This window comes from Ursus maritimus, unplaced genomic scaffold (assembly GCF_017311325.1).
Source record: "Ursus maritimus isolate PB19 unplaced genomic scaffold, ASM1731132v1 scaffold_1, whole genome shotgun sequence".
NCBI lineage: Eukaryota > Metazoa > Chordata > Mammalia > Carnivora > Ursidae > Ursus > Ursus maritimus.
In genome coordinates this window covers 9,909,218-9,933,794 of record NW_024423343.1, presented here as the reverse complement: position 1 = coordinate 9,933,794, position 24,577 = coordinate 9,909,218, and the positions used below count along the sequence as shown (strand labels likewise).

Sequence of the window (24,577 nt, the reverse complement as noted above, 5' to 3'; positions counted from 1 at the left end):
TCTCTGCCGACACGATCCCAATAGGAATCTTTTCAAGAACAGGAAAAAAATACATAGGTATGAATCCCTGCTCACATGAATCCTATCGAGTGTTCCAATGTTCTGTTCTAAACAGATGTGCTGATGTTCGTATCTGCACAGACTTCCATGGAGCAATTCCATTCCTGTCTCTTTCTTTCTCCCTCTCTCTCACGCGTGCACACACATACACACACACACGAAAAAAGAAAATGTCTGTAAAGGGGAGGAAGTTGTGCAAGAAGACGGAGCATAGCTGGCGTGTGGAGCACAGTGGCCGTTGATGCTGCTTCTTTCTTTATTCCCTAATCTCTCATCCTTTCATTGCTGGAGGCACCTGAGCCAGAGGAAAATAGATGTGAGAAGACCCAAATCAATCAATAACCATGGCTGTGGTTCTTATAAACATTAAATTGGAAGGACCATACATAGAGGCTGAATTAAAGTTTTAGACTCTCCAGCCTCCCTATTATTTATATGCTGCTGAGCCATCTACAGGTTTGCACGTCCCTCCCTGGGCTTCCGAGAAAGATGGATAACGGAGAGCCGGCTATAAGTCACATCCTAACAGTTCATGAAATGAGTTAGTCTTGCCATCCCCACAGGCTACCGCCTCCTTTCACAGTCATTGGGAGAAGGCTGGCCATGTTCCGGGTCTCCTGTTTGCCTCTTCAATGGATTCATTCTTTAATGCAACATATAGTTATTAAGTGCCTCCTATGTGCCAGGCACGGTGTGAAGACGGATGTAGTACCTCTACTAGGAGCATCTAAAGGAGACAGACGCTGAACAATCAGCCAAATAAATGTGAAACCATAACCGGGTGAGTGTGAGCAAGGTGGGGATCTGGGGGGCCAGGGGGAAGGAGAAGCAGGAGAACTGGCCTTGGCTGAGCTCCAGGGAGGTTGCCCCGAGGAAGGGACAGTGAGCCGAGAGGTGGGTTTTGTGCAGGTAGCAACAAGGTGGGACGCACGCTGGGAATTGAAGGCAGGAAAGGCAGCGTGTGCGGAAGTCCTATGGGGGGGGAGGGGCAGTCTGCTACGGCTCCTTCCAGAGATGGGCCGAGGTCTACGGAAGAGCAGTGGGCAGAGAACAAACAAGGGGCGCCAGCAGACCAGGTGATGCCTTCAACGGAGTGGGGGGCAGGGGGTGAAAAATCAGGTGCGCCTCTCAGATCACTCTTTCGGCAAATGGGGGAAAGACCCGCGAGAATCAATGTGGAGAAATCAGCTAAGAGGTATGAGGGTGGTGGCAGGGCCAGCTAGAGAGGAAATGTCAAGAACCACTTAAAAAGGAAAACAGCAACACTTGGAAGAAATAGGATGTGGAGGGTAAGAAAGGGCGGGGATGAAGGTGAATCCCAGCTTCCTAGCTTGTCTTGCCCAGATGCTGCGATTCCTTTCAGAAGGAATGAAGGGACTGACATTTATTGGACCCCCTTCCAGGGGTCAGTTTCTGTTCTAGGCAATACGACAGAATCTCATTCACACGGTGGGGCTGGAGTAGGGGACTGGGATGGAAAGCCGGTAAAACCACTTTCTAGAAGTAGACCTTAATCGAACAAAGGGAATTACCAGTTTCTCCCAGGGAAAGGGAAGCAGTATGAAGAAAAACCAGCTCGTTGTAATGATCATCTGCAGAATTCTGACCATACTGGCCAGGACTGAGCTAGGTACTGAGGGGTCTATGGCATGGTAGCTAAAAAAGAAAGGTATGGGGTCAGAAGACGCAAGAAGTTGGGGAATGGGGGAGGAAACAGAGAGAGAGAGGGAGAGCAAAAAGAGAAGGAGTGGAGGAAGAAGAGAGAGCAGAAGAGGAAGACAGGGACCCAGAATATCAAGGGGGAGACAGGAAAAAAGGCACAGAGAAAGAACACCTACAACGACAGAGAGAAAGAAACTGGTGGAGACACGACGGAATTACTCCGAAATTTGTGGGTGCCCCGTGGAGCCACACCGCCACCTGGTGTAACTACCGACCAACAGGACGTGGGCACCGCTTTCAAGAGTCACCGAGACAGTGGGGCACCAGAGGGGGTAGTGATTTGAACATTTGAGAAAAGTTATTCTCACCTCTCAAGTTTTCTTTTATTCCAATAAAATGGATTTGACACCACTTTCCTTCCATGAACTTCTTTCTGTAACCCAGTGTTAAGCGTTTACAGGTGGGGAGCTTGGGGCCATCCAGGTGTCACTGGCTCCACTGTGTCCCCCTGGTATGCTGACCACCAAGCAAACCTGATTTTAAAAGACAACGAAGGTTCTAGAATTCTGAAAGAGGTGCCGGCCTCGAGCATGCCACAAAGGCAGTAAAGCACCATAACCCCGAAGGGCACCAGCACCCTGAACCACTGCCTCTACTTCCTGGAAAAACACAAACGCTACCAGCTCTGTAAGCCCACAACCCATGAGCCCACTCAAATACCTGGATTTTTCTAATGTGAAACAGAGTCAGTTTACATTTGGCTCTTTAAAAACCTACCCCTTCGCCTTCCCTCTGCCTCATCCCCTGAGACTCTCTGTGCTGGATCTGGTTTCTTGGCGGGCAGTAAAACCTTGACTCGCAGCTCAAACTTTGACGCCAAATTCTGTACTTTCTCTTTAACAGCGGGCCCGGGTCCCGTCTCTTCTCCCTTCCTTAGCACACAGGTTGGAGAATACAGAAGACGCTCAGTCACAGTGCCGAACTGAGCTTGCTAGGAGGATGCAATCACAGCGCACAGCGACCTTTGCATAAATAATTGCAGCAAGGGTTCTTTTCTTTGCAACTGTCTGATTTGGACAAATATAAAAATGCCTGGGAGTAGGTCTCCCGAAATTGATGGGTTTTGTCAGGCAGAGAAATCAAAGGATTCTTTTTTATATTTTAAGTGTGCATATTCAAATTTTCTAATTTCCCACACTGAAAATACATTACGTGTGTGACACAAAAGAAAAATATCACAGACGCTTTTATAGGTATTTTACCTGTATTATCACAACTCCAAATCACGTTGCTGGTTACCGAGGGAAACAAGACCCGTGCTCTCTGTCTACAGTTGTTTGGGTAAAAGGATAACTGGCAACGTTGGGAAAAGGCTGACTTTATTAAGGGGAATTTTTAGGTGGAGAGGTGTCTGGAGGGAAAAGATCCAGTCTTATCAGAAGACTTTTTCAGACATGAGGAAAAACCATCCCAATAAGGTGCACTGCCAATAAATAAAACTCTTTTTTAAAGGAGAACTGCATCTTTTAACAAAAAAGAAAATCTTTGAAGATGTTAAAAATTCTGGAACATATCCAGGTTTATTAAGAGTGTAAATCATCATTAATTCACATGCGAAGGAAAAAAAGCCTTCAATATATGGTAGAAAAGCAAACCACCACGGTCCTGAGTTCCAGCCTTACAAATAATTAGCATTCTCCTCCAAACACATCTAAGGACAAATTAAAGAATATATCGCAGTTGACACAGCTGGATCGTGATGATGTTCTAGAACTCAACCAAGCCTGCCCAGACAGCACCTGCAAACCAAGGCTCAAACCTGTCCCTCATCTTGGGGATTTTTCTATGCTAAGTGTTTCTAGAAGTCTTCTCTTGGATTTGCCTTCGGAACTAGGTCACAAACTAGTCCCATGAAAAAATCAACCTCTTCGTAATTTTTTAGCTTTGTCTTTATAAATATCTTTTTTGCATGATGCTTTTCGCCACTAGAGGGTGGATTCTACCTATGATCTATGCCAGCTGAAAGAAGAGGGAAAAAATGCTACTCAGGAGTTTAACAAAGGAGGAGCAATAAAGAAATGTTTTACTAAAGGGAAATGCATGCACAAGGGGATGCAAATATGTAAAGAAGAAATACTGTTTCCTTTACTAATAAAGCTTAATGTTCATATATTTCTTTGCAGCTTACAAACTTGCCAGTATGTCCTATAAACATATGGTGGCTACAGTTAAAATTATCCTTTATTAAGTAGCCTGTTTTTCTTACTAACACTTTATAGAAAGTAATTTTTTAAATACAAATTCTTCTCACACTATGATTAAAGCACTAAGATCCAAGATTAAATGTAATGAAAAGATATTTTACAACTCTGATTTTAAAGATCATTGTGGTATGTGTTTCCTTATAAACAACAAATAAAATTTTTTCCTGTGTTTTAGTTTTCATTTTTTTTTTTTTGAGATTTTATTTATTTAGAGAGAGCAAGTGAGCAAGAGAGAGAGAGCACCAGTGGGGGAGTGGTGGGGGGCGGGCAGAGAGGGAGAGGGAGAAGCAGACTCCACTGGATGGAGAGCCTGATGTGGGGCTCCATCCCGGGACCCCAGGATCATGACCTGAGCCAAAGGCAGATGCTTAACCAACTGAGGCACCCAGGCGCCCACCAACAGAATGTTTTAATGAAATATTCCTATGATCTCATCTGACTAGCATGTTTATAAACACATGTAAAAATGGCATGGTTCATATTTGAGATGAGGAGAATGATGAAGAGATTTGGAAAAGAAAAGGTAGGCTCAAATCCTTCACATTCTAGAGGTTGTTCAATACGGAATGCACGCAGACTGACACAGGACCCCACACGGGCAACAGGGAAGCATTGGAGCAAATCAAAGACTAAGGTTCTCTGACAGTACTTTGGAGAGAAAATCCATCTTAGATGATTATTTTCATGTAAGTATGTTCATGAACAAAGAAGAATTTCTAAAGGGGGAAATATAGGAAAGTTTGTTAAATGTTTCATCCATTTAATTTATTTCACAAACTTACTTAAATTTGATTCTAATTTACTTACTCGATTATCACTGAATATTCTTTGGAGGTGTTTGCCCTCGAAAGGGCTTGTGTCTGTTCATCACACTATACCAGTGGTTCTTGCTGTGCGGTCTCAAAGCCGGCAACATCAGCATCACCTGGAAACTCATTGGAAGTGAAAGTTCTCAGGCCCCAACCAAGACCTACTGACTCGGAAACACTGTGGATGGAGCCCAGGACTCTGATTTCAAAAGCCCTCTATGTGATTCTAACGCACAGTGAAGTCTGAGAGCCACTGAGCTATACAAAGCACATATCTCATACAACTGCTGATTCTCAAAAGGGCAGGAAGTGGTAGGAGTCATCTATGACAGGTGCCAGATATGGCATGGTAATATTTTTTAATATCTATGGCTTCCCTCAGCGTATCAAAAAAACCCACCAGAAAACACGTAGTCAGAACATGACCAGTCACAGGCATATAAATAAACCAACAGTGAAATGTGGTCAGATGATCCACCCACCGTAGACGACATAGACTAAATGAAACTGTACTCCTCTCTGATTTGCTTAAGGGACGAAAGCAATATAAAGGAATCCCAAACTGATAGCAAATGCCAAATTTGCGGAGGGGTGGGGGTTTAAAATGAGGGAAGGTGATAAGGGTATAGAAGTGGGCCAACATTTATTTCTCCCTCTAGGACTGGGAGTCATATATACTTAATCAGAATGTGGAGAAACAAGTCAAAATTCAGATTAGTGAGTGCAGTTCCCCCCACATCTCTGATCCAGCTTCCTAAACCCATAAAAATAACATTTTAGCCAAGGGAATACGCATTCATCAGAAAATGGTGGACAGAACTCATAGAAACAGAGAGTAGAAGGGTGGTTTCCTGGGGCTAAGGAGCTATGGGTCAAAGGGTACAAACTTTCAGTTATAAGATGAATAAGTTCTGGGGATCTAATGTACAGCATGGTGATTATTTAATAATACTGTATTACATACTTGAAAATTGCTAAGACAGTTGATCTCAAATGCTCTTACCACAAAAAAGAACTGGTAATTTGGTGACATGATGGTGTTAACTATGTGGTAGTAATTGCTTTGCAATATATAAGTGTATCAAATAAACACCTTGTACATCCTAAATTTATACATTACATGTCAATTATATTGCAATAAGTCTGGGGGAAATTTTTTTAATTAAAAAGAAAAGCAAAAATGGCAGACAATCTACAATCATTTTTACAACCCAAAACTTGAGAAACATGAAACGACAAAGTTAGGCTGTTTTTGTTGATAAGAGGGAGCCCTCATGGATACATAGTTTAGTACCAAAGTAGTTGTGTGATAGAAAACAAAGCACTGTGATCAAGCCTATTCCAGAAAATTCTGGTACATGGAATCCACAGTGCAGATGTACTTTTCTCCAGGTATATTTGCTTTCCCTCTCCTTTCACTGAGGACATTCAAAGGCACAGTACAAAGCAATCCTCTAACCTACCTCTTAGTCATTGTCATTCTCAAGTAAATACGCTGAATCTTTAAGATTGTTAAACACCAAGGAAATTTCTCATAGTCATTCAGAGACATTTTTAGAAGCACACACTTCCCACTTGGCCACCATCCCTACGGGTTGTACACTCATAAGGGCTGAAGTTGACTCTTACAGTCATGATTTCAGCTGAAGAACTTCATGGAGAGATCTCTTTGTGGTTTTGATTTGCCTTTCCCTGATGATCAGTGATGTTGAGCATCTCTTCATGTGTCTGTTGGCCATCTGTATGTTTTCTCTGAAAAAATGTCTATTCATGTCTTCTATTTTTTAATTGGAATACTTATTTTGGGGTGTTGAGCTTTATAAGTTCTTTATACAGTTTGAATACTAAACCTTTATCAGATATGTCATTTGAAAATATCTTTTCCTTTCCAATAGGTCACTTTTTAGTTTTGTTGATTGTTTCCTTCACTGTACAGAAGCTTTTTATTTTGATGACGTCCCAGTAGCTTATTTTTACTTTTGTTTCCCTTGCCTCAGAAGACACAGTTAGAAAGAAATTGCTATGGCCGATGCCAAAGAGGTTACTGCCTGTGTTCTTCTCTAGGATATTTATGGTTTCATGTCTCACGTTAAGGTCTTTAATCCATTTTGAATTTATCTTTGGGTATGGTGTAAGAAAGTGGTCCAGTTTCATTTTTTTGCATGTTTTCCCAACACAATTTGTTGAAGAGACTGTCTTTCTCCCATTGCATATTCTTTTGTTACAATGAGATATCACTCACACCTGTCAGAATGGCTAAAATCAACAACGCAAGATACAGCAGGTGCTGGCGAGGATGTGGAGAAAGGATAACCCTCTCACACTGTTGGTAGGAATGCAAACCAGGAGTACAGCCACTCTGGAAACGAGCATGGACGTTCCTCAAAAAGTTAAAAATAGAACTACTATACAATCCAGCAATTGCACTACTAGGTATTTACCCAAAGAATGCAAAAATACTAACTCAAAGGGATACCTGCACCCTGATGTTGATACTGATAGCAGCATTACCTATAATAGCCAAATTATGGAAACAGCCCAAGTGTCCAGCAACTGATGAATGGATAAAGAAGATGTGGTGTCTACATACAATGGAATTATACTCCACCATAAAAAAGAATGAAATCTTACCCTTTGCAATGACATGGATGCAGCTACAGAGTATTATGCTAAGTGAAACAGGTCAGTCAGAGAAAGACAAGTACCATATGATTTCACTCATATGTGGAATTTAAGAAACAGAAAAAGGAGCAAAGGGAAAAAAGAGAGAGAAGGGCAAACCAAGAAACAGACTCTTAACTACAGAGAACAAACTGATGGTTACCAACGGGGAGGTGGTGGGGGGAGGGATGTGTTAGATAGGTGGTCGGGATTAAGGAGAGCACTGGTCATGTATGGAAGTGTGGAATCACTATATTGTACACCTGAAGCTAATATTACACTGTATGTTAACTCACTGGAATTTCAAAGAAAACTTTTTAAAAAACTATTTAGTGGCTACACAGTTTTGTATATTATCTCTTGTACTTTCTCACATTAGAAATTCAAAATGAGAAACAGACACACATAAAACAGTTCTTAATTAAGGGGGAAAAAAGAACTTTGTGGAGAAAAGGAACCACCAGACTATACCTTGAGGCAACTGGATGATAAAGAAAATTGCTCAATGCATAGGAACTGGAATCAGAACTCAATGGTTTGAGTCAATCCTGAGTTCTGTTTCTATTGCCTCCTACTACATGATCACTAAGGTGCCTAAAAATAGGGCACTTATTCATTTAAGAGGTTAGAAAGCAGTGAAAAACCAAAAGGGCAGATCCTAGTAGACTATGAATATAAATAATCAAACGTAGAAACTAAAACTTCCTTGACATAAAGCAGAGACAAGACTCCATCTATAGACTTGTGAAGAAATTCTGAAGAAAGGAAGCAGTTGTCTCCCAGACACTCCTTATCCCTTGGGTAGGCAAGTCCAGTGGGACCTTGTCTTTCACTCAAACCATCATAACCACACACTGTTGTTATTTTTCAACTGTCCTCCTCAAATCTGTTTTTATATTAAACTCATTCACATTCCTCACATATGTAGGTTTAAGATTATGGTAGATTATAAAAAAAAAAAAAGCCACAAATTCTCTGTAGCTCCTCCCATTGAGAAAAGGAATCTATGGACTTGGCCTATGACATGCCCCTACCAGTGAGACGTTAGCAAACATAACAGAAGAAGAAGAAACTTTAAAGAATGTTTGTGCATTAGGCTTGTCCTCCCTTGCTGCTTTTAGAACCCAGGTGCCATGTGAAGAAGCCCAGACTAGTCTGCTGGATAATGAGTACCATGATGCCCTGAGGCCCCCATCATTCTAGCCAAGCATGAGGCACGTACGTGAGGCCATCCAGGACTGGCCAATCCCCGGCCAACATGCTGGCTGACCACACAAGCATGAGTGAGCACACTAAACACCAAGTGGAACAGAGAAGAGATACCCCAGCTAAGCCCTGCCCAAATGATCAACCACGGAACTGTAAGCAATACTAGATTGTATTTAAGCTACCAAATTTTGGAACACTTTGTTAGGCAGCAGTAACTAACAAATACAGAGGTTTAATTACCAGAGACATTGCCTAACTTAGAGAAATAAAACCACAGGCATAAAACGTAGGCATCAGCAAACTATTAGGAAAGGCATTTTTAGGGGGTAATGGATGAAGGGAAGTTGCCTCCAGATCAGACCACCAGGCAGGACATATTCCTTAGTCCACACTTACTTTCAGTTGGGCTTATCCCACCTAAAAGACATACTTTGACTAATGAATTGAACCTCGGACATTTGCTCTGATCTGTATCATCAGAAACCATCTGGCATTGAACAAAATGAAACATGATCTGATAATCATCAACGTATCATTAAGACTTTAGTCCAAACAGCTAACGATCTCTCCAGGCAACTCCTCTAAGGCCAAATGGGGTTTTAAATGGAGCACTGTGGCAGGAAGCACCTGACGACACAGGAGAGGACATGCCGTTCCACAAAATCGGGAAGTGCTTTGAGTTGACCAGGTGCTGGAATAAAAAAAGAGGTCATGTGTCACTCTGCTGCAGGTACACCTAGGGGCTCCGAATCTTCATTAAAACAGAAGCAATTTTATAAAAGCAGTCAGCACATGCAGCAACTTTCATCGTGTGCCCTTAAATTGAAAATTATTGATGGTGATAGAAAACCAACGGAACAAACGCAGGACATTGTCTGCAGGTTTTTAGACAAATCCAGATCAATAAAGAATTTAAAAGCACAGTGAAGAGTAAAAGACCAGGGGGGAAAAAATAAAAAAACATGCAGGCAAGTCACCTTTTGGGTTGTCTATTTGGGACTCAGGACGCAGGCTGCCATCGGTCACGCTAGATCTCAGACATCCCTCACACCAGCACATTGGCACAGGGACTCCCACCCTGGGGTTCCGGAGGCCAGCTGCGCCTCCACTACTCACACTGACAAGAGACCACTTCCGCAGATCCACTCCCATGGGAAGGAGGGACACCGGAAGCTAGGACATCCGCGCTCTCTCCAGGCAAAGAATGAAAAAACAAAAGAATGAAAAAACTGTGAAGAGGGAAGAACAGTTCAGGGACATTCCCAGAGCCAGGTCAAAAGAAAAGGCATCAAAGGCGTCCGGGGCCTACAACTACCCATGCGGGAGAAGTTCAGGTTCTGGTGGTAAGAAAAAAGGTCATATTGCTTCTGGGCACTGGGGCCCCCAGGAGTGAGAAGCACCACCCATCAAGACAGACTACCTAAGCTGAAGGGCGACACACATGCCACGTGGCCACGTCGGTGTTTCTCATCTGAGCCACAGGAGAGCAGGTTCTTAAACAGGTGCAAGCAGCAGCCATCAGGTGAGATGCGGTCCTAAGTTTCCGTCCCAGGTAGCCCCCAGCAACAATTTCGCAGGAGCTGAATCCTCGGTGTAACAAAAGCGGAAGGGGTCCCCCGCCCCACGAGCAGTTCAATCTCTCTGCAAGTCAGAGCTGGGCTTCTCTGCGCCGGGAAGGAAGGAACTATTGGTCAGGAGGCACTGGCTGAATCACAACCAAGGCCGCTTTTCAAGCCTCATCTCAGGAGCTGTGCTGAGACAAGTCTAAAAGCGTCTTCTCATGATTGGCTCAAACATAAGTGAGTGCCCAGGTTCACACGTAACTTGGGTTGGGGGAGGGCACAAGTAGGCTTCTGCTGAGAACCTACCTGTTGGTCCAGAACTTCAGTGCTAGGCAAACCCAGCTAAATTTGGGGCTCTGTCACCCCTGCCTCCTGCTATTTATACTCTCACTGCCCCAACTTCTTCATCCTTGAATTAAGAAAATAAGAATACTACAACCTGGGGTTAAGTCAGAGAGAATTTTGTCCAGTGACTGGCACGGAGTTGGATGTAGGCAGTCCTACAGACGCAAAGCTGCCTGGAGGAAGAGCATTACCTGGGCACATACAGCTGAATCGATGTCCTGATAAACCCCAATTTAACGTGTTCTTCTGAGGTAGCTACTAAGACTACTACTGCCTAGGAAATCTGGTGAAAATTTTTCATTTTTTCAGTCTTTCACTTATCGCTAGTGAGTCAAAGCCACAGTTTGACCCCATTTCCTGTTACTTTGAGATAACAGAGGCTCTGGATGCCAAATGCTTGGGGTTCCATCCTGGCTTCAACCTTAACTAGCTCTGTAGTCTTGGGCCCAGAAATGGCAACAACCACGGTCCCACTACTTAAGGACAGTGAGGATCTGAGTAGCCATTCCACTTAAAGAGCTCTGCCCAGCACCGGACACTTAAATATTTATCACTGAAGCCACCGAGAGCCCAGGCAGCAAGCAATCACTTAATCCTGTAAGCAGATGGGCCTGTACCCACTATGGCCATGAAGACGGAACCCACCTCTACTCCAACTCTAGCCTTGAACGTCATATAAAAAGAACGTGGGCACAGATTTAATCATTCCTCACCCATCCTCCCCAGGTAAAGGCATAGCTGACATTTGCACAACTGCTTCGTGGTTTTATAGATTTCAAAGTTACAAGACCGTATGCATCACCTCATTTGAGCTTTATGGTTTATCCCCAATCCGTAGAAGAGGAAACTAAGGCTGCCAGAGGCCAATTGCACAGCTGCTCAATGACAAAGCTGAGACTTGAATTGGGCTCTGCTCAACTCTCAGCTGGGCCCCTTTCTATCACAGCTGGGAAGAGAGGCAAGGATGCTGACTTTCTGTCCTCAATTCCAGATGCCCAGACTCTCAGCTAGCCGAAAAATGTTACCGATTGGATGGTAATTAACTCCCAACCACAAAACAAAATAGGAGTCAATGGCTTAGTTATGAAAGAGCTTCAAATATGTCCCCATCGGACCTTCACGGCCATGAACTTCATGAGAAGCTCTTGCAATTGTGTGCCGGCAGCGTTTCACATCCTCAGAAATGCACGGCTTAGTGACGCAAGCTATTATCAGCTCGTTCCCGGCCTGCATTCCAGGTAAGATGACGTCAAACGCTTTCTGCTGTCTTCACAGACTATTCTAAAACCTCCAGCGAGTAGGTAAATCTCATTCCTTTTCAACAATAGTTCAGCCACGAATGAGCTCTCAACTCCTTGAATTTTAAGCGGAGCGGTGGGAGCAGAAGGAACAGAAATCCTCTATAATTAAAGGCCGGTTCTTCAACACTTTCATACGTACGGATTAGCTCTTCAAAGTGAGGTTGAAAAGCAGCCTTATGAGTAGATTTTTAATGTCAAGAATCTCATAAAAATTCCATATGCTCCACCAGCAAGTGTCCTTCACTCATTACCGGTGTCCTTTCTCCCCTTCTATTAATCCCTCAGGTCACTAGCCTAAAGAAGTCAAATATCACTAATTCTCCCCAAATGCCCCCAAAATTAGAGCAAAAACAAAATGGAGATGAGTATGGCCGTGGTAGCAGCTGTGGACTCCGCTGGGCAGACTCCTCCACATCCTATGGTCAGGAGGCTTAAGGCTCCTTCTGCACATTCTCCTGTTTCTCCGAGTTTCCCAAGTTAAAGCTGGAGAGGTACCTTCGGCTCCATTCTGACCTTTGCTCCCTGCATTCAGCTGACAACTCTGATGATTCCACCTGTAGATCAGATTTTAGGTCCAACCTTTCATTCCCACTGCCACAAGTTCAAGCCCTCACTTCTATCTGCCTGAGCTTCCTGGCTCCTCTACTGTCTTACTTACCATCTCTTCTCGACCGAAAGTCTATCTACCTGTAATATCTAATTCTACCAGAATAATCTTTCTTCCCCATTCTTCCTAGAATCACTCATTCTCCCTAGAAATCTCCCAATTCTATCAGAATAATCTTTCTAAAACACAGACCAGTTCACATACAGTACAAACTGTCCCCAAGTCTTCACTTTGCAAACTCAGCATCCAGTCTCCCCAGTGTGCCCCAGCGAGCATTTCAGCCTTACCGCTCATTACTGCACACAAGGCACCTTATTCTGCAACCAACTGCATCTACGGATCTCTGAACCTCCCCTCTCCTCCCCCTCCGACCCTCACCCAGGACTTTGGTTCCATAGCATCCTTCCCCCATGTATAAATCCACAGTATTTCCCTGTCTAACTCGTTGGAAATTCTGACTGGGCTATTGTTAACTCAATTGATTGAACTTTCAATATTTTGAACATTTCAATCAGTTAAGTCCAGTCACTGCTCTCCAACTAAAGGCTACCAGGAATACACCTATAGCTGAACAAGTTGGGTTCATCACTCTTTGCAGCAAGGGAGAACGCACATCCTGGGAACCAGGAGATGTCTCAGTAAAAAGGGGGGTTAGATGCTACTGCCAGGTTTTGAACTCCAGTCGGATGATCTGGGAAGGATTCATTCTAGAGTGGGCGTCAGAAAGCAGGAGCAGCTCTATGCTTGAGTATCTCAATAAATCCGATCTACAGCAAGGGCAAGCTAGCTCAAGGCTAAAGCTCCAACTGGTAAAGAAGCAGCTGGCCCTCAATTTATTTGTGAGAGAAGGGGAAGTGTGGTATTGTGTGGGTTGCATGGTGACCTTGCTTTTGTCTGTATCTAGAATTATGAAATGGTCTTGTTTGTCTCACTTTATCATGGTCTAGGAATGACCATATCTGAGGTCAGTTTCTGTGGGATTGTTTATGTCCCTGTGTCCAAAAGGAGACACAGTGGCCCAGCTGAGAGCACCAGGCCAGCTCCTAACACCTCCAAGGCCTACGTGTAATTGTCCAACAAGCTCCCATATGTCAGTGTTCTTACTGTCATCATGATGTCCATGTAGAGATTTAAATTTCTTTCTTAGGTACAGTACAGATCATGAAGAATTCCTACGGCTGTTAACTAGGTACTCAGGACTCTATTTGGGATCCCCGTGGTGAGGGGAGATAACATATTTTGAAATATAACAAAAGAAGGGCATAGTAACAGGGTTGGGATGTGGGGAAAGGAGACGATATATTGTATACAATCTATAACTCTTAGGGCTACTGTGATATATCGATCAGAAACCCCTTAGAGCTTGTTAAACACAAGAATTATCTCCATCTTAGTGAACCTAGTAAAAAAAAGTTTCCTGGTTCATAAAAGATGAAAGTTGTCCACTGTCCTTATCCAAGAATCTAAATGCAATTAAGTACTCATTAGCAAGCTAAACGTCTTCATATCTTGTAGGTGTGCTTTTTTCTTTATGCCTGTTGAATGGCTATTGAAATCCAAAGCAGTAAGTCTTATCTTAGATTGTGTTTCCAGAAGACACTATCAGAGTGCTGATATTGCAAAGTCTGAGTTCAAAGGAAGCAATGCCAGCCGCCTTTCAGGCCACAGAGACCAGAGGGGCAGCCCACATGTACGGCGTGTGTAAAAAGTACCTGATTCCCATAGTTTCCTTTAAAAAAAGTTACTTGGAAAAGAGGCTAAACTTTCTTTCTTTTATAGTCTGGATGATCTAAATGAGTTAGCGACCCTCTGGTGGAGAAGAATCAGCAGAGACACATGATTGGCGACTTGCCCCAGGTCTCGTTGGTTATTCACAAAGACAAAACCTGATATTTGTATAGCCACGTAAAAATCCTGATGCCTTATATTTTAAATCCTTTAAATAGTAACTCAAGACACATTCTATAATGGCATAGTTAATTCAATTCAACAAACAAGGTCAGAGTAACGATTCAATTGCATTAGGCAGGAGCCAAGACCAGTGAACTCAGGCAAACCATCTCCAACCAGGGATTCCTTCCAGTATCGGTCATCATCCAAATGGCATCTACAGACGCTACCATTGTACTGAGAGCACGTGAAACACCATGGCTTCCACCTGCGAGCGTGCCCCCCAAACCCCTGACAAGTTCCTCGCACCCTGGCACTCCCCCCTACAATGCTTACAGGGCTCCAAGTTCTCACGTTCTCTAGTCTTGGGGAGATTTCAATTTGCCTTTTTTTTTTTTTTTTGGAGTATTTGTGGCCTATCACTTAACACTGTCACTGAAAGATAATATTTCAGTGATTACTCAGTGCTGACATTTTATTATTTAATATTAAAATCCCATCAGAAATCCCTAGCCTGATAAGCTAAAAATGAGGTTTGAAAATAAAGCACCTGGCAAATCTGATTTGCAGTCATCCAAATGGCATTTTGTCAGATGGGAACTAATTATCAACCTGACATGATTTCAATCTGCTGTCATTTTATGAAATGGGATCGGTTTGCTCTCTGTAAAGATGAGCAGGCTTGCCGCTCTTCAGCTAGACGCCCAATTTCACCTACTCTCGTGAGATTCTTCTATTCTGCAAACTAGCGGTAAAGCAATTACATGCTCCAAAAGATTAAGACTAAAATTTTCATATTCAGAGAATTGTCATTTTCACCTCTTAAAATGTAAATTCTTCCCAGATGTTAAGATGCCTTTTTTATTTCACACAATGTCACCTAATGATCTGAGGAAACAACCCCTCTGAAAGCAATTTTATCTCCCCAGTTCGATGAGAGAACTCTGACAGAACTCCTAGGCTCTGCCCCGGGGAGAGACCACCTAAGAAATGAAGGAAACATGGAAGGGAATACGTGTTTCTTCAGGCTTTTCAAGGATGCTTAGTGGCTGGACGTTTAACTATTACCAAGCTAAATGCTCCAGCTAGCCAGGAATGAAGTTTGAGTAGAGACCAGCATGAGAAGAAAGTGGTATTGAAACAGGAGATACGTGTCTGGGTTAAAAAAAAAGGGGGGGGGGGGGGGGGCACCTGGGTGGCTCAATCAGTTAAGCAGCTGCCTTCCGCTCAGGTCATGTTCCCATAGTCCTGGGATCAAGTCCCACATCGGCTTCCCGCTGAGCAGGGGAGTCTGCTTCTCTCTCTCTGCCCACCCCCACCCCACTCGTGCTCTCTCTCTCTCTCTTAAAGAAAGAGAAAGAAAGAAAGAAAGAAAGAAAGAAAGAAAGAAAGAAAGAAAAGAAAAGAAAAGAAAGAAAGAAAGAAATGCTGGAATGTCCATGGATGGAAAGAAAAGGCAACAGCTCTCACTACTCCATGCCAGGAAACGTGCCACATGCCATATTTAACGCTCTCATACACAGCAGACCACGGTCAGCAACTTGTCCCCGTCTAGGCTGAGACACCAACTGCCATTGAATTGACAGGCATCTAAGATGTTCCTCATAAAAATACAAAAGCTGAGGTCCAGAGAAGTCCTGTAAGTTTCCCATGGTAACAGTCAATGGGAGGAATCTCACAGATCGGTTCTCACCTCCCAGTGTGGAAAGAGAAAGAGTAGGAAATACATTTTCTGTGTAGGACCCATGTAAGCCTGCTCTTACCTGTTGATAAACTCGTATTAAACAACATTTTCATAATAGCCACACAAAGTAATGTTTACCTTTAAATATCTACATTCCATTTGAAGTTTTAAAAATTAGCTAACCGAATAGAAAGAAAAAGTTAATAACGATTAAGAAAGGAAATCTGAAGAGAAGAGGAGGACAAAACAAAGCTCTCTTCTGGCCGTGGGATAGTTGTTTTTCTTCGGGTGGGGCTTCACTGGTGGAAGCAGAGCTCCCAGGAGTCTGGGAACGCGGTCGGAAGGAAGTTCCTGACAGAATGAGTTTGCTTCCGGTGGCTGCGGGAGCGGGCGGGGGCGGAGATGCCGCAGTGCCTTAGGACACGCAGAGCGCCCCCCGTGAGTCACAACGTGAGGGAGGCCCTGTTCTCCCCAGCACCACCGCAGCTGGCTTCATTCGCAAACACAGTGGTCTGGGTGCTTTGCGTGCCCACCAGGCAAGGGTACAGCCCCGCGCTGCCTCCTCCAGAGCACACCCAGCTCCCCGGCACGCACACTGCCCGGCACATGGAGGAGAACTGGCTTCCGGTGCGGAAGCCATGCCCATTTCCACAGTGGCTCTGACAGGAGACAGCGGGGGTAAGCACAGGAAAGTATCTCATGGCAGATGGAGGGGTGGAGAAATTTCTTCACCTCAGGGTTTAATGGGAAACCCAAAGATGGTACTGTGAGCGTTAACTTCATGTGTTAACTTGGCCAAGCCACAGCACCCAAATATGTTGTCAAACGCTGGTTTAGGTGTTGCTGTGAAGGTACTTTTTAGGTGGGATTAATTTTTAAAGCAGTAGGCTTTGAGTAAAATGATTACTGTCCATAATGTGGGTGGGCCTCATCCAAGCAGTTGAAGGCCTAAGAGCGAAAGAGTGAGCTTTCTTTAGAAGGAATTCAGGCTCAAAACTGCAACAAGGAAACCCTGCCTGAGTTCCAGCCTGCCACCTTGCACTATAGATTGAGAACTTGCCCGTTCTCACAATTACATGAGCCGTTCCTCAAAATCAATCTTTTTCAATAGTTTTCTCTTTCTCTCTTCATAAATAATTTTTTTTTAGATGTTATTTATTTATTATTTATTTGAGAGAGAGTGAGAGCATGGGTAGAGGGCTGGGCAGAAGGAGAGGACAAGCAGACTCTACGCTGAGCACAGAGCCTGACATGGGGCTCGATCTCACAACCCTGAGATCTGAGCTGAGCTGAGCTGAAATCAAGAGTCAGATGCTTAACTGATTGAGCCACCCAGGCGCCCCTCTCTCTATGTATATATTTCTCATATATATATATATATATATATTTCTCATATATATATATTTCTCATATATATATCATATATATGTATAAAATATCATCTTATAAAATGTCAATCCCATGATTGCTTAGAAAAACAGAGAATTAAGAGTCTACATGAAAAGGTTTTTCAACACTCCTCAATGCTTGGTTGCATTTCCTACTAACTCCTTCATTGATTCATGAGTATGCCCTTCAAAGTTCTGGGCAGTAGAACCACGGCACCTGAGTTGGCATCTGCTTTCAGCCCCCTCCTGGCTGTGTGGCCACAGGCACATGACTAAAGTATGACACAATTCATAAATGTGGCTCGGCAATATCTAGCTTGCAGGGAGGGCACTGAAAGGACCAGAGATGTGACGCACCCAGCTCGAAACCTAGAAAGATTCGTGCTCACTGTGGTGGTTTGGAGCTATTATGGCTACACGAAGGTTACTAATAAAATATACTTCCTCTATCCCCAGTGGGGAGAAAGACAATTAATATAATGTTTTAAAGACCAGGCTAGTGATATGGAGGGTGACTGCTGGAATTCAGAGGGAAGAAAGCGTTTTGGGCCCAGAAGGAGAAGTCTGCAGGTGAAACGGGGTGACAGAGGAGCAGGCATCCGTGTGGAAGGAACTGCACGAACAGAACCAGGACTCCAGCAAAACCAGGGAACTGGCCTCCACATGGACGGGTCAGGCACACGTGTGAGGAATCGCGCTTCAACCCATTCTGATTAGCTAGCTTGTGCAAGTATGGAGAGACGTAGGCAGAACAGAAGCCACCAGAGAGTCACCTATGTGCGTTCTTTTCAGGACCACACAGGTAGGTTGTGCAGACACAAATTTTGACTGGGAATCATTGTGACTTCTGAGTCTCAAAATTTACACAATAAAAAAAATCAGTACAATGCAGAAGACCTTTGGAAAATAAATGATGGAACTTCTGAACATTTGCAGAGGTCGTCACAGGTCCGATAATACATACAGTACACACAGTAAGAATTTTAATAGATGAGAACATTCTAAACGGATTGCATCTTGCTTTTTCATGCCCATTAAAATAGGAAAACATACTCCATTAACCTAAGAACACAATATTAAAAGATACGCAATCCAGTAAAACTCTGGAATGACCTCTAGTAAATCGTTAAAAAATAATTCAGCTGTTCAGAGATTAAGCCTGTTTTTAATTTTCTTATTTTGCTTACTTGTATTTTTCCTATTTTTTCATAATGACTGTGACCTGCTCACGGAGAGGGGAAAGGGTGTTTTTAAAACCCTGCCAAGAGTAAGTCTAAAGAGAAAGCACGTCATAAATGAGTGGCGTGCACGTCTATGGACAAGTGAACACATTCCGCGAGTCAACATCTGCCCAGATGCAAAAGACAAGGTCAAAGTCTGACCCTGGAGGGCCCAAGGATTTGCGTCCCATGACGGTACCAACCTGGGTCACAGAGACATTTGTAGCTGGTGCCCACGCTGTGGCAGGTGCCATGCGCGCAGGGGCTGAGCGCGCAGAAGTCCACGAGCTGGGCGCACGCCGGCCCCGTGAAGCCCGCGCTGCAGCTGCAGCTGAAGTACACGCCGTCCGCGTGGCACGTCCCGTTGTTCTGACACGGCGACGAGGCGCACGGGTCCACCTTCTCTTCGCAGGCCGCGCCGAAGTAACCTGCCAGAAAACACAGCCAGAGGGACGGGTAAAACAAATGAAACCGTGTTCACACATCCTAGCTCATAAACTGGGTCCATGGGGTGACTGGGTGGCTCAGTGGATTAAGTGGCTGCCTGCAGCTCAGGTCATGATCTCGGGATCCTGGGATCGAGCCCCATGTTGGGCTCTCTGCTCAGCAGGGAGTCGGTTTCACCCTCTCCCTCTGTGCTCTCCCCTCCTCTCTCTCAAATAAATAAATAAAATCTTTAAAAAATAAATAAACTGGGTCCATTCTTAAATGTTCCCCATTGTGAAGTGATTAATTCATGTAAGTTTCCAGATACAGGCAACCCAACGATATGGGGAAGGCAGGTCTTCTTAGCTTTGGGAACCGGAAGTTAAAATAGTAAGGCCCGAGCTTCCAATTTGTTGCAATGTAAGATATACGACCACTTCGATGTACAGACATCCAAGGACATGAATATATTTATAGGTGTATGTGTGCACATGTATGTCTGTGTATGTAGTCTAGAAAGATGCCAAAAATAAATTCATGGTGATTCAGGAAGGTGGGATTGGGGTCAGTGGAGGGCTTTGTCCTCTCATTTTATCCATATTGCTGGGGGAAAGGTGTTCCTTACCTTTGCTTCAAAAAAGACAGAATCCTGAATTTAAAACAGTAAACCCATTTAAGTAGTAGACAGTGAAAAGATCTCCCACCCATATCCCATACACCCCATTCTTCTCTCTAGAAGAGCCACTGTCAGCCGTTTCTTGAATATATACTTTTTTACGTTGGTGACTGTAATGGATAAACAAGCTATGGTGTGTCCATATAATGGAATACCGCCCAGCAATAAAAGGGAGCTAAGTTCTGACCCGTGCTACAGCGTGGATGCACCTCAAAAAATTATGCTAGCTGAAAGAAAGCGGTTAAAAATGGCACATGTTGTGTGAGTCCACTTATAAGAAAGGTCCAGAAAAAGCAAACCTATAGATATAGAAAATAGGGCTGGGTAGGAAGAGGGACTGACCTCGAATGGCCATGAACAGTCTTTAGGGTCGATGTAAATGGTCTAACATTGCATTGTGGTGATACATTTACTAAAATGCACTGAGTTATGTACCTAAAATGAATGAAATTTATATCTAAATTATACCTCAGTAAAGCATTAAATTTTTTAAAAATATTTAATGTGTTAATTGTGTAGAGGATTTTTATTTTTTCTGTATATGTGTTTCAGTATTTCTCAATTTTAAAAAGTGTACGTACATATATGTGGGTCTGTAGGTTTGTATATCCGTGTAGGGATTTCAAATGTTTTAGTAAAACCCAGTGTTTTCACAGGATAAGAGCAGCTTGAACATTAAATGAAGATGGTTCAAATTTGTGAAATAAAGTTAAATAATTTTACTAATAGCTTTTATTCCAATATTCTCTTCAACTTTTCTTGTCTACATTTTTTAAAGATTTTATTTATTTATTTGAGAGAGAGAGAGGGCAAGCGCATGAGAGAAAGCACGAGTGGGGGCTGAGGCGGGTAGAGGGAGTGGGAAGAAGTAGACTCCCCGCTGAGCAGGGAGCCCGATGCGGGGCTCGATCCCAGGACACGGGGCTCATGACCTGAGCTGAAGGCAGACGCTTAACCAACTGAGCCACCCAGGAGCCCCTTCTTGTCTATATTTAAGTTGGTATTTGCCCATCTTCACACAGAACTCCTGGCAGTATTAGCAATCTCTGTTGTTACTGTTAAGGGCATAGTGAATATATAAAACAAACAAAAATAGCTCCCAGACTTAATTATCTGAAGCATCCCTCATAAATTGGCATAATCAGCTTGGTATTTTTCCATATAGAAATAGAAAACCTTTTCAAGATCCAATACTATTCAACATTTTATAAAGTTCCAGTAGTTTTTAAATTTTAGAAATCGTACTAAAAATGTCCCACATCAGTTTTAATAACACTTGAATTCTCCAAAGAATCCCTTCATGGCCTAGAGTGGAATATAATTCCATCTTTCACGAGACGCACTCCATTCTACCCTGACTGAAAAAGGAGATACTTAAATACTTATACCATGGGACAAACAGTGACCAAGGCAAGCCTGACCTCTCTAATCTGCTGGAAAGAGCTGAAATTATTTTCTTCATAAAGTCGTTGTGGGTTCTAAAAAGATACATAGCAAAATTCCTGAAAGACCTCCTGATTCAATGCTGAACAAATGAATTAAATAAGAATGGTAACAATAACAACAATAGTGGACATCCCCTGGGGCTGGTGTGCACCAGATGGGTCTAAGCCTTTCCATGCATTATTTCTCTGAACCCCACTGTAATTGTGTGATAAAAGTACCCTTAGTAGCTCTACTTAACAGATGAGACCATGGTGACCCAGAAACATAAAGTAGCCTGTGGAAGTCAACGTAGCTAGTGGATGGCAGAGCTGGGACACTAAGCCCAAGCTCTCGCTACTCTGCAACACAGCCCAGAAGAGAGGTCAGTGATGGGCCAGTTAAGGTGTTACGGTGGAGAAACATAACTGGAAATCATGTTTCTATCCTGTTTGTATCTGAACGGAAAAAGAAACAGAAGACCCATCAATCAAGTCAAAATTTTAAAAATTACAAATTTTAGGAAGGCAATCACTCTATAGTTTCATGTTGACAGACTCCCTTACAAATATTCACATAATCCACATAGAATATTCCAAGTAGAGAGAAAGATGAGTAAATATGCAAAGAGATGTGAAGGGTCATGACTGGGGGGAGCCCATATTTCCATAAGGTCAAGGAGAGGGTGGAAAGTGAACATAAATGAGGCCCCTGGTCAGAGGCCAGATCATGGACTGTCTGGCATGCCTCCATAAGGAGTCTCCATTTCATTGTGAAGCTTCTGGATATCATCTATTCCTGGTTTTTTGATATCCCTAATTGCAAGCAGTGTGGAGAGTGAATTAGCGGCGATCAAGACTAGAAGCTGGAAAGCAGGTGTTTACTAGCTTAATTGGGGTGAGAGGTTAGGAGGAACAATTTGTAGCACTGGGGATGCAGAATGTGAGAGAGACAGTACACGATTTCACAAGCAACAGTGTCAGTTCAGGGGCCAATTAGATGGCGGAAGAATGAAACGGAGGGGAGAGCCTAGGGACACCAAGGTAACAGGAGCCCCAAACTCAAATGCCAGCAGGAGTCAGGCAGGCAGCGCTGATGACGGCAGTGGGCCTGTGGTAAAACAGCAGGGACTGGTGGGGACGATGCCAGACTGGAGAATGTGCGCCCCCAAGTACATTCCAAAGGGGGGGCCGCCACTCACCCGCAGCCCATTGCTGCCATTTGGAAGGTGGATCCCGTTGCCAGATCTTCTGAATTTTCAAGAAATATCTGAAATCTAGATTCTTGTTTGAACCCCTCCTAGTTTCAAATGTTGATAAGTCATTTCTCTGGTAACTAAAACACGTCTGTGGGCCCTGTGTGTGTGCCTTTTGTGTGTGACTTAATGTGAAGCATGGGCTTTGGAACCAAATGGAACTGGGCTTGAATACTGTCTCTGCCCACGAGCAACCGCGAGACCTTGAGCAAGTCCTTAATCATCTTGACCTTATGTCTCTGCGTTCATGGAATGGGTGTGATGATGCCGACAGCACATGGTTTCTGCAAAGCTTAAATGAAAAACTCTGGAAAACATTTGGCACGGTGACTGGCAAATAACAATGTTCAGTAAAAAGCGGCTGTAATTGTGTTTTTCCAGACTGGGGTACAATGTGGATGGTGTTGTTACCAACAATGGTCAACAGAAGAAGAGATTCCCGGTGCGGAATGATGAGCTCAGCTTTGCGCATGTTGACTTGAGGTACTTTTGCGGTTGTTCAAGAGTCAGTTAACTATACAGATCTGGTGCTCAGGAAAGAGAGAGATATGAGTAGAGGACATGGACTGGGGGTCAGACACATATGGATGGGAATCAAACTCATAGGTGTGGATGCTAATACCTGAGGTGAGTGTCTGGAAGACAGTCCTCACTAGAACCTGACCGTGCTGGTACCCCGATCTCAGATTTCTCAGCCTCTGTTCCCATGAGAAATCAATGTCTGTTGTTTAAGCCAACCATCTATGGTATTCTGTCATGGAAGCCCGAGCTAAGACACGACTGCTGTGACCAGCAAATTCTCTATTTCCATCACCCAAGCGATTGTTATCCTCTTATTAACGGGACAGCCTTTGTAAATGACTCACATCTTCCATAGCCGCCTCTTAAATGACCTTCCAGAGACAGAAAGGGACAAAGTTTTATAACACAGAGAAGGGCCAGAAAATTGAAGTTTGGATCTTCTTACGAGCTGTGTGACCTTGGGCAAAGTACTTAATCATTTTGTGCTTTAATTTTCTTGCATATAAAATGAGGCTGCCCCCTGCTGTGTTGGATGAAACAAGATGGCGGGTGGTGCTCAGTACATGTTGGATGCTCCTTTCTTTAAGCAGTGGTTCTGGGGAAGTTCTAGGTTGCCTGTACACCCAGAGTTTGTGGTTAGGGCAACGGGAGAGAGGCGGGCCTGTCAGCCAGTCTCCGGAACGTAATCAAATTTCACACATGCGTGAATCTGTGAGAGTGGAGTCCCGGGAGATATCTAAGGGGGAGTGTTTTGGAATCAGGTGGTGCTCACACACTGTTCTCTAAACACGTGCACAACTATCAGGCCATCCAGCGAGGCTGACAAATGGAGGTGAGGTCTCAGAGCAAGCAGTGGTGGGAAGAGGTGACAGGCAGGGGCATCTCTGGCAGCATTTCCACACAGGCCCAAAAAGGACAAGCTGCTGAAACAGTGTCTGTTAATGGCAAACATTTGTCCATATCAGGCACCTTTCCAAGTGGTTTGGCTATATTAACTCATTTAACCCTAGTCTCGGTTCTATGAGCTAAGTACTATTATTTCCTTTTCAGATGGGTAAACAGAGGCACAGAAAGATCCAGTAACTTGCCCAAGATTACACAGCTAGTAAAAAGTAGGGATGGGGTTTGAATGCAGGCAGTCTGACTCCCAAATCCAAGCTTCAACCACTACTTTTTGCCATAACACTTGATGTCTGGGGTGTAGCAGAAGGGCCAAGAATGTGAAAACAGGTAATCCAGGATCTGTCAGAGCTCTGTCACTTGCTGGCTATGTGTAGCAGAAAGGGCCCGTCCTCTCTGATATCTGCCTTCTCTGCTTTCACCACAGAGATTAGAACATCTAGTCACTTAGCTGCACAGAATAATGGCTACATTTGCCGGTCTCCTCTGAGGCCAGATGGAAACGACTACATTCTGGGTAATGGGATATAAATGGAAATCTCTTGAGGTTGCTTCTGAGAAACTTCCTTAAAAAAGAGTTGGCATGCACCCTTTGCCCTGTTTTATTTTATCCCTTCATTCATTCTACTGTCTGGACCACAGATATGATGGCTGAGCTTTGTCTTTTTTCCCCCTGATTTGGTAGAAAATAACCCATAGACAGTAGTGCTCAGC

The 24,577-nt window shown here is 43.7% G+C and overlaps 1 protein-coding gene across 1 annotated transcript in view; it reads right to left on the bottom strand.

The window, feature by feature from the left end:
• Window positions 1–24,577, bottom strand: part of DNER (delta/notch like EGF repeat containing) — a 239,418-nt gene that overhangs the window by 43,742 nt on the left and 171,099 nt on the right. Inside the window, exon 10 of the mRNA XM_008690561.2 lies at window positions 18,866–19,090. Within this exon, the coding sequence (XP_008688783.2) occupies window positions 18,866–19,090 (225 nt within the window). The remainder of the gene's footprint in view (window positions 1–18,865; window positions 19,091–24,577) is intronic.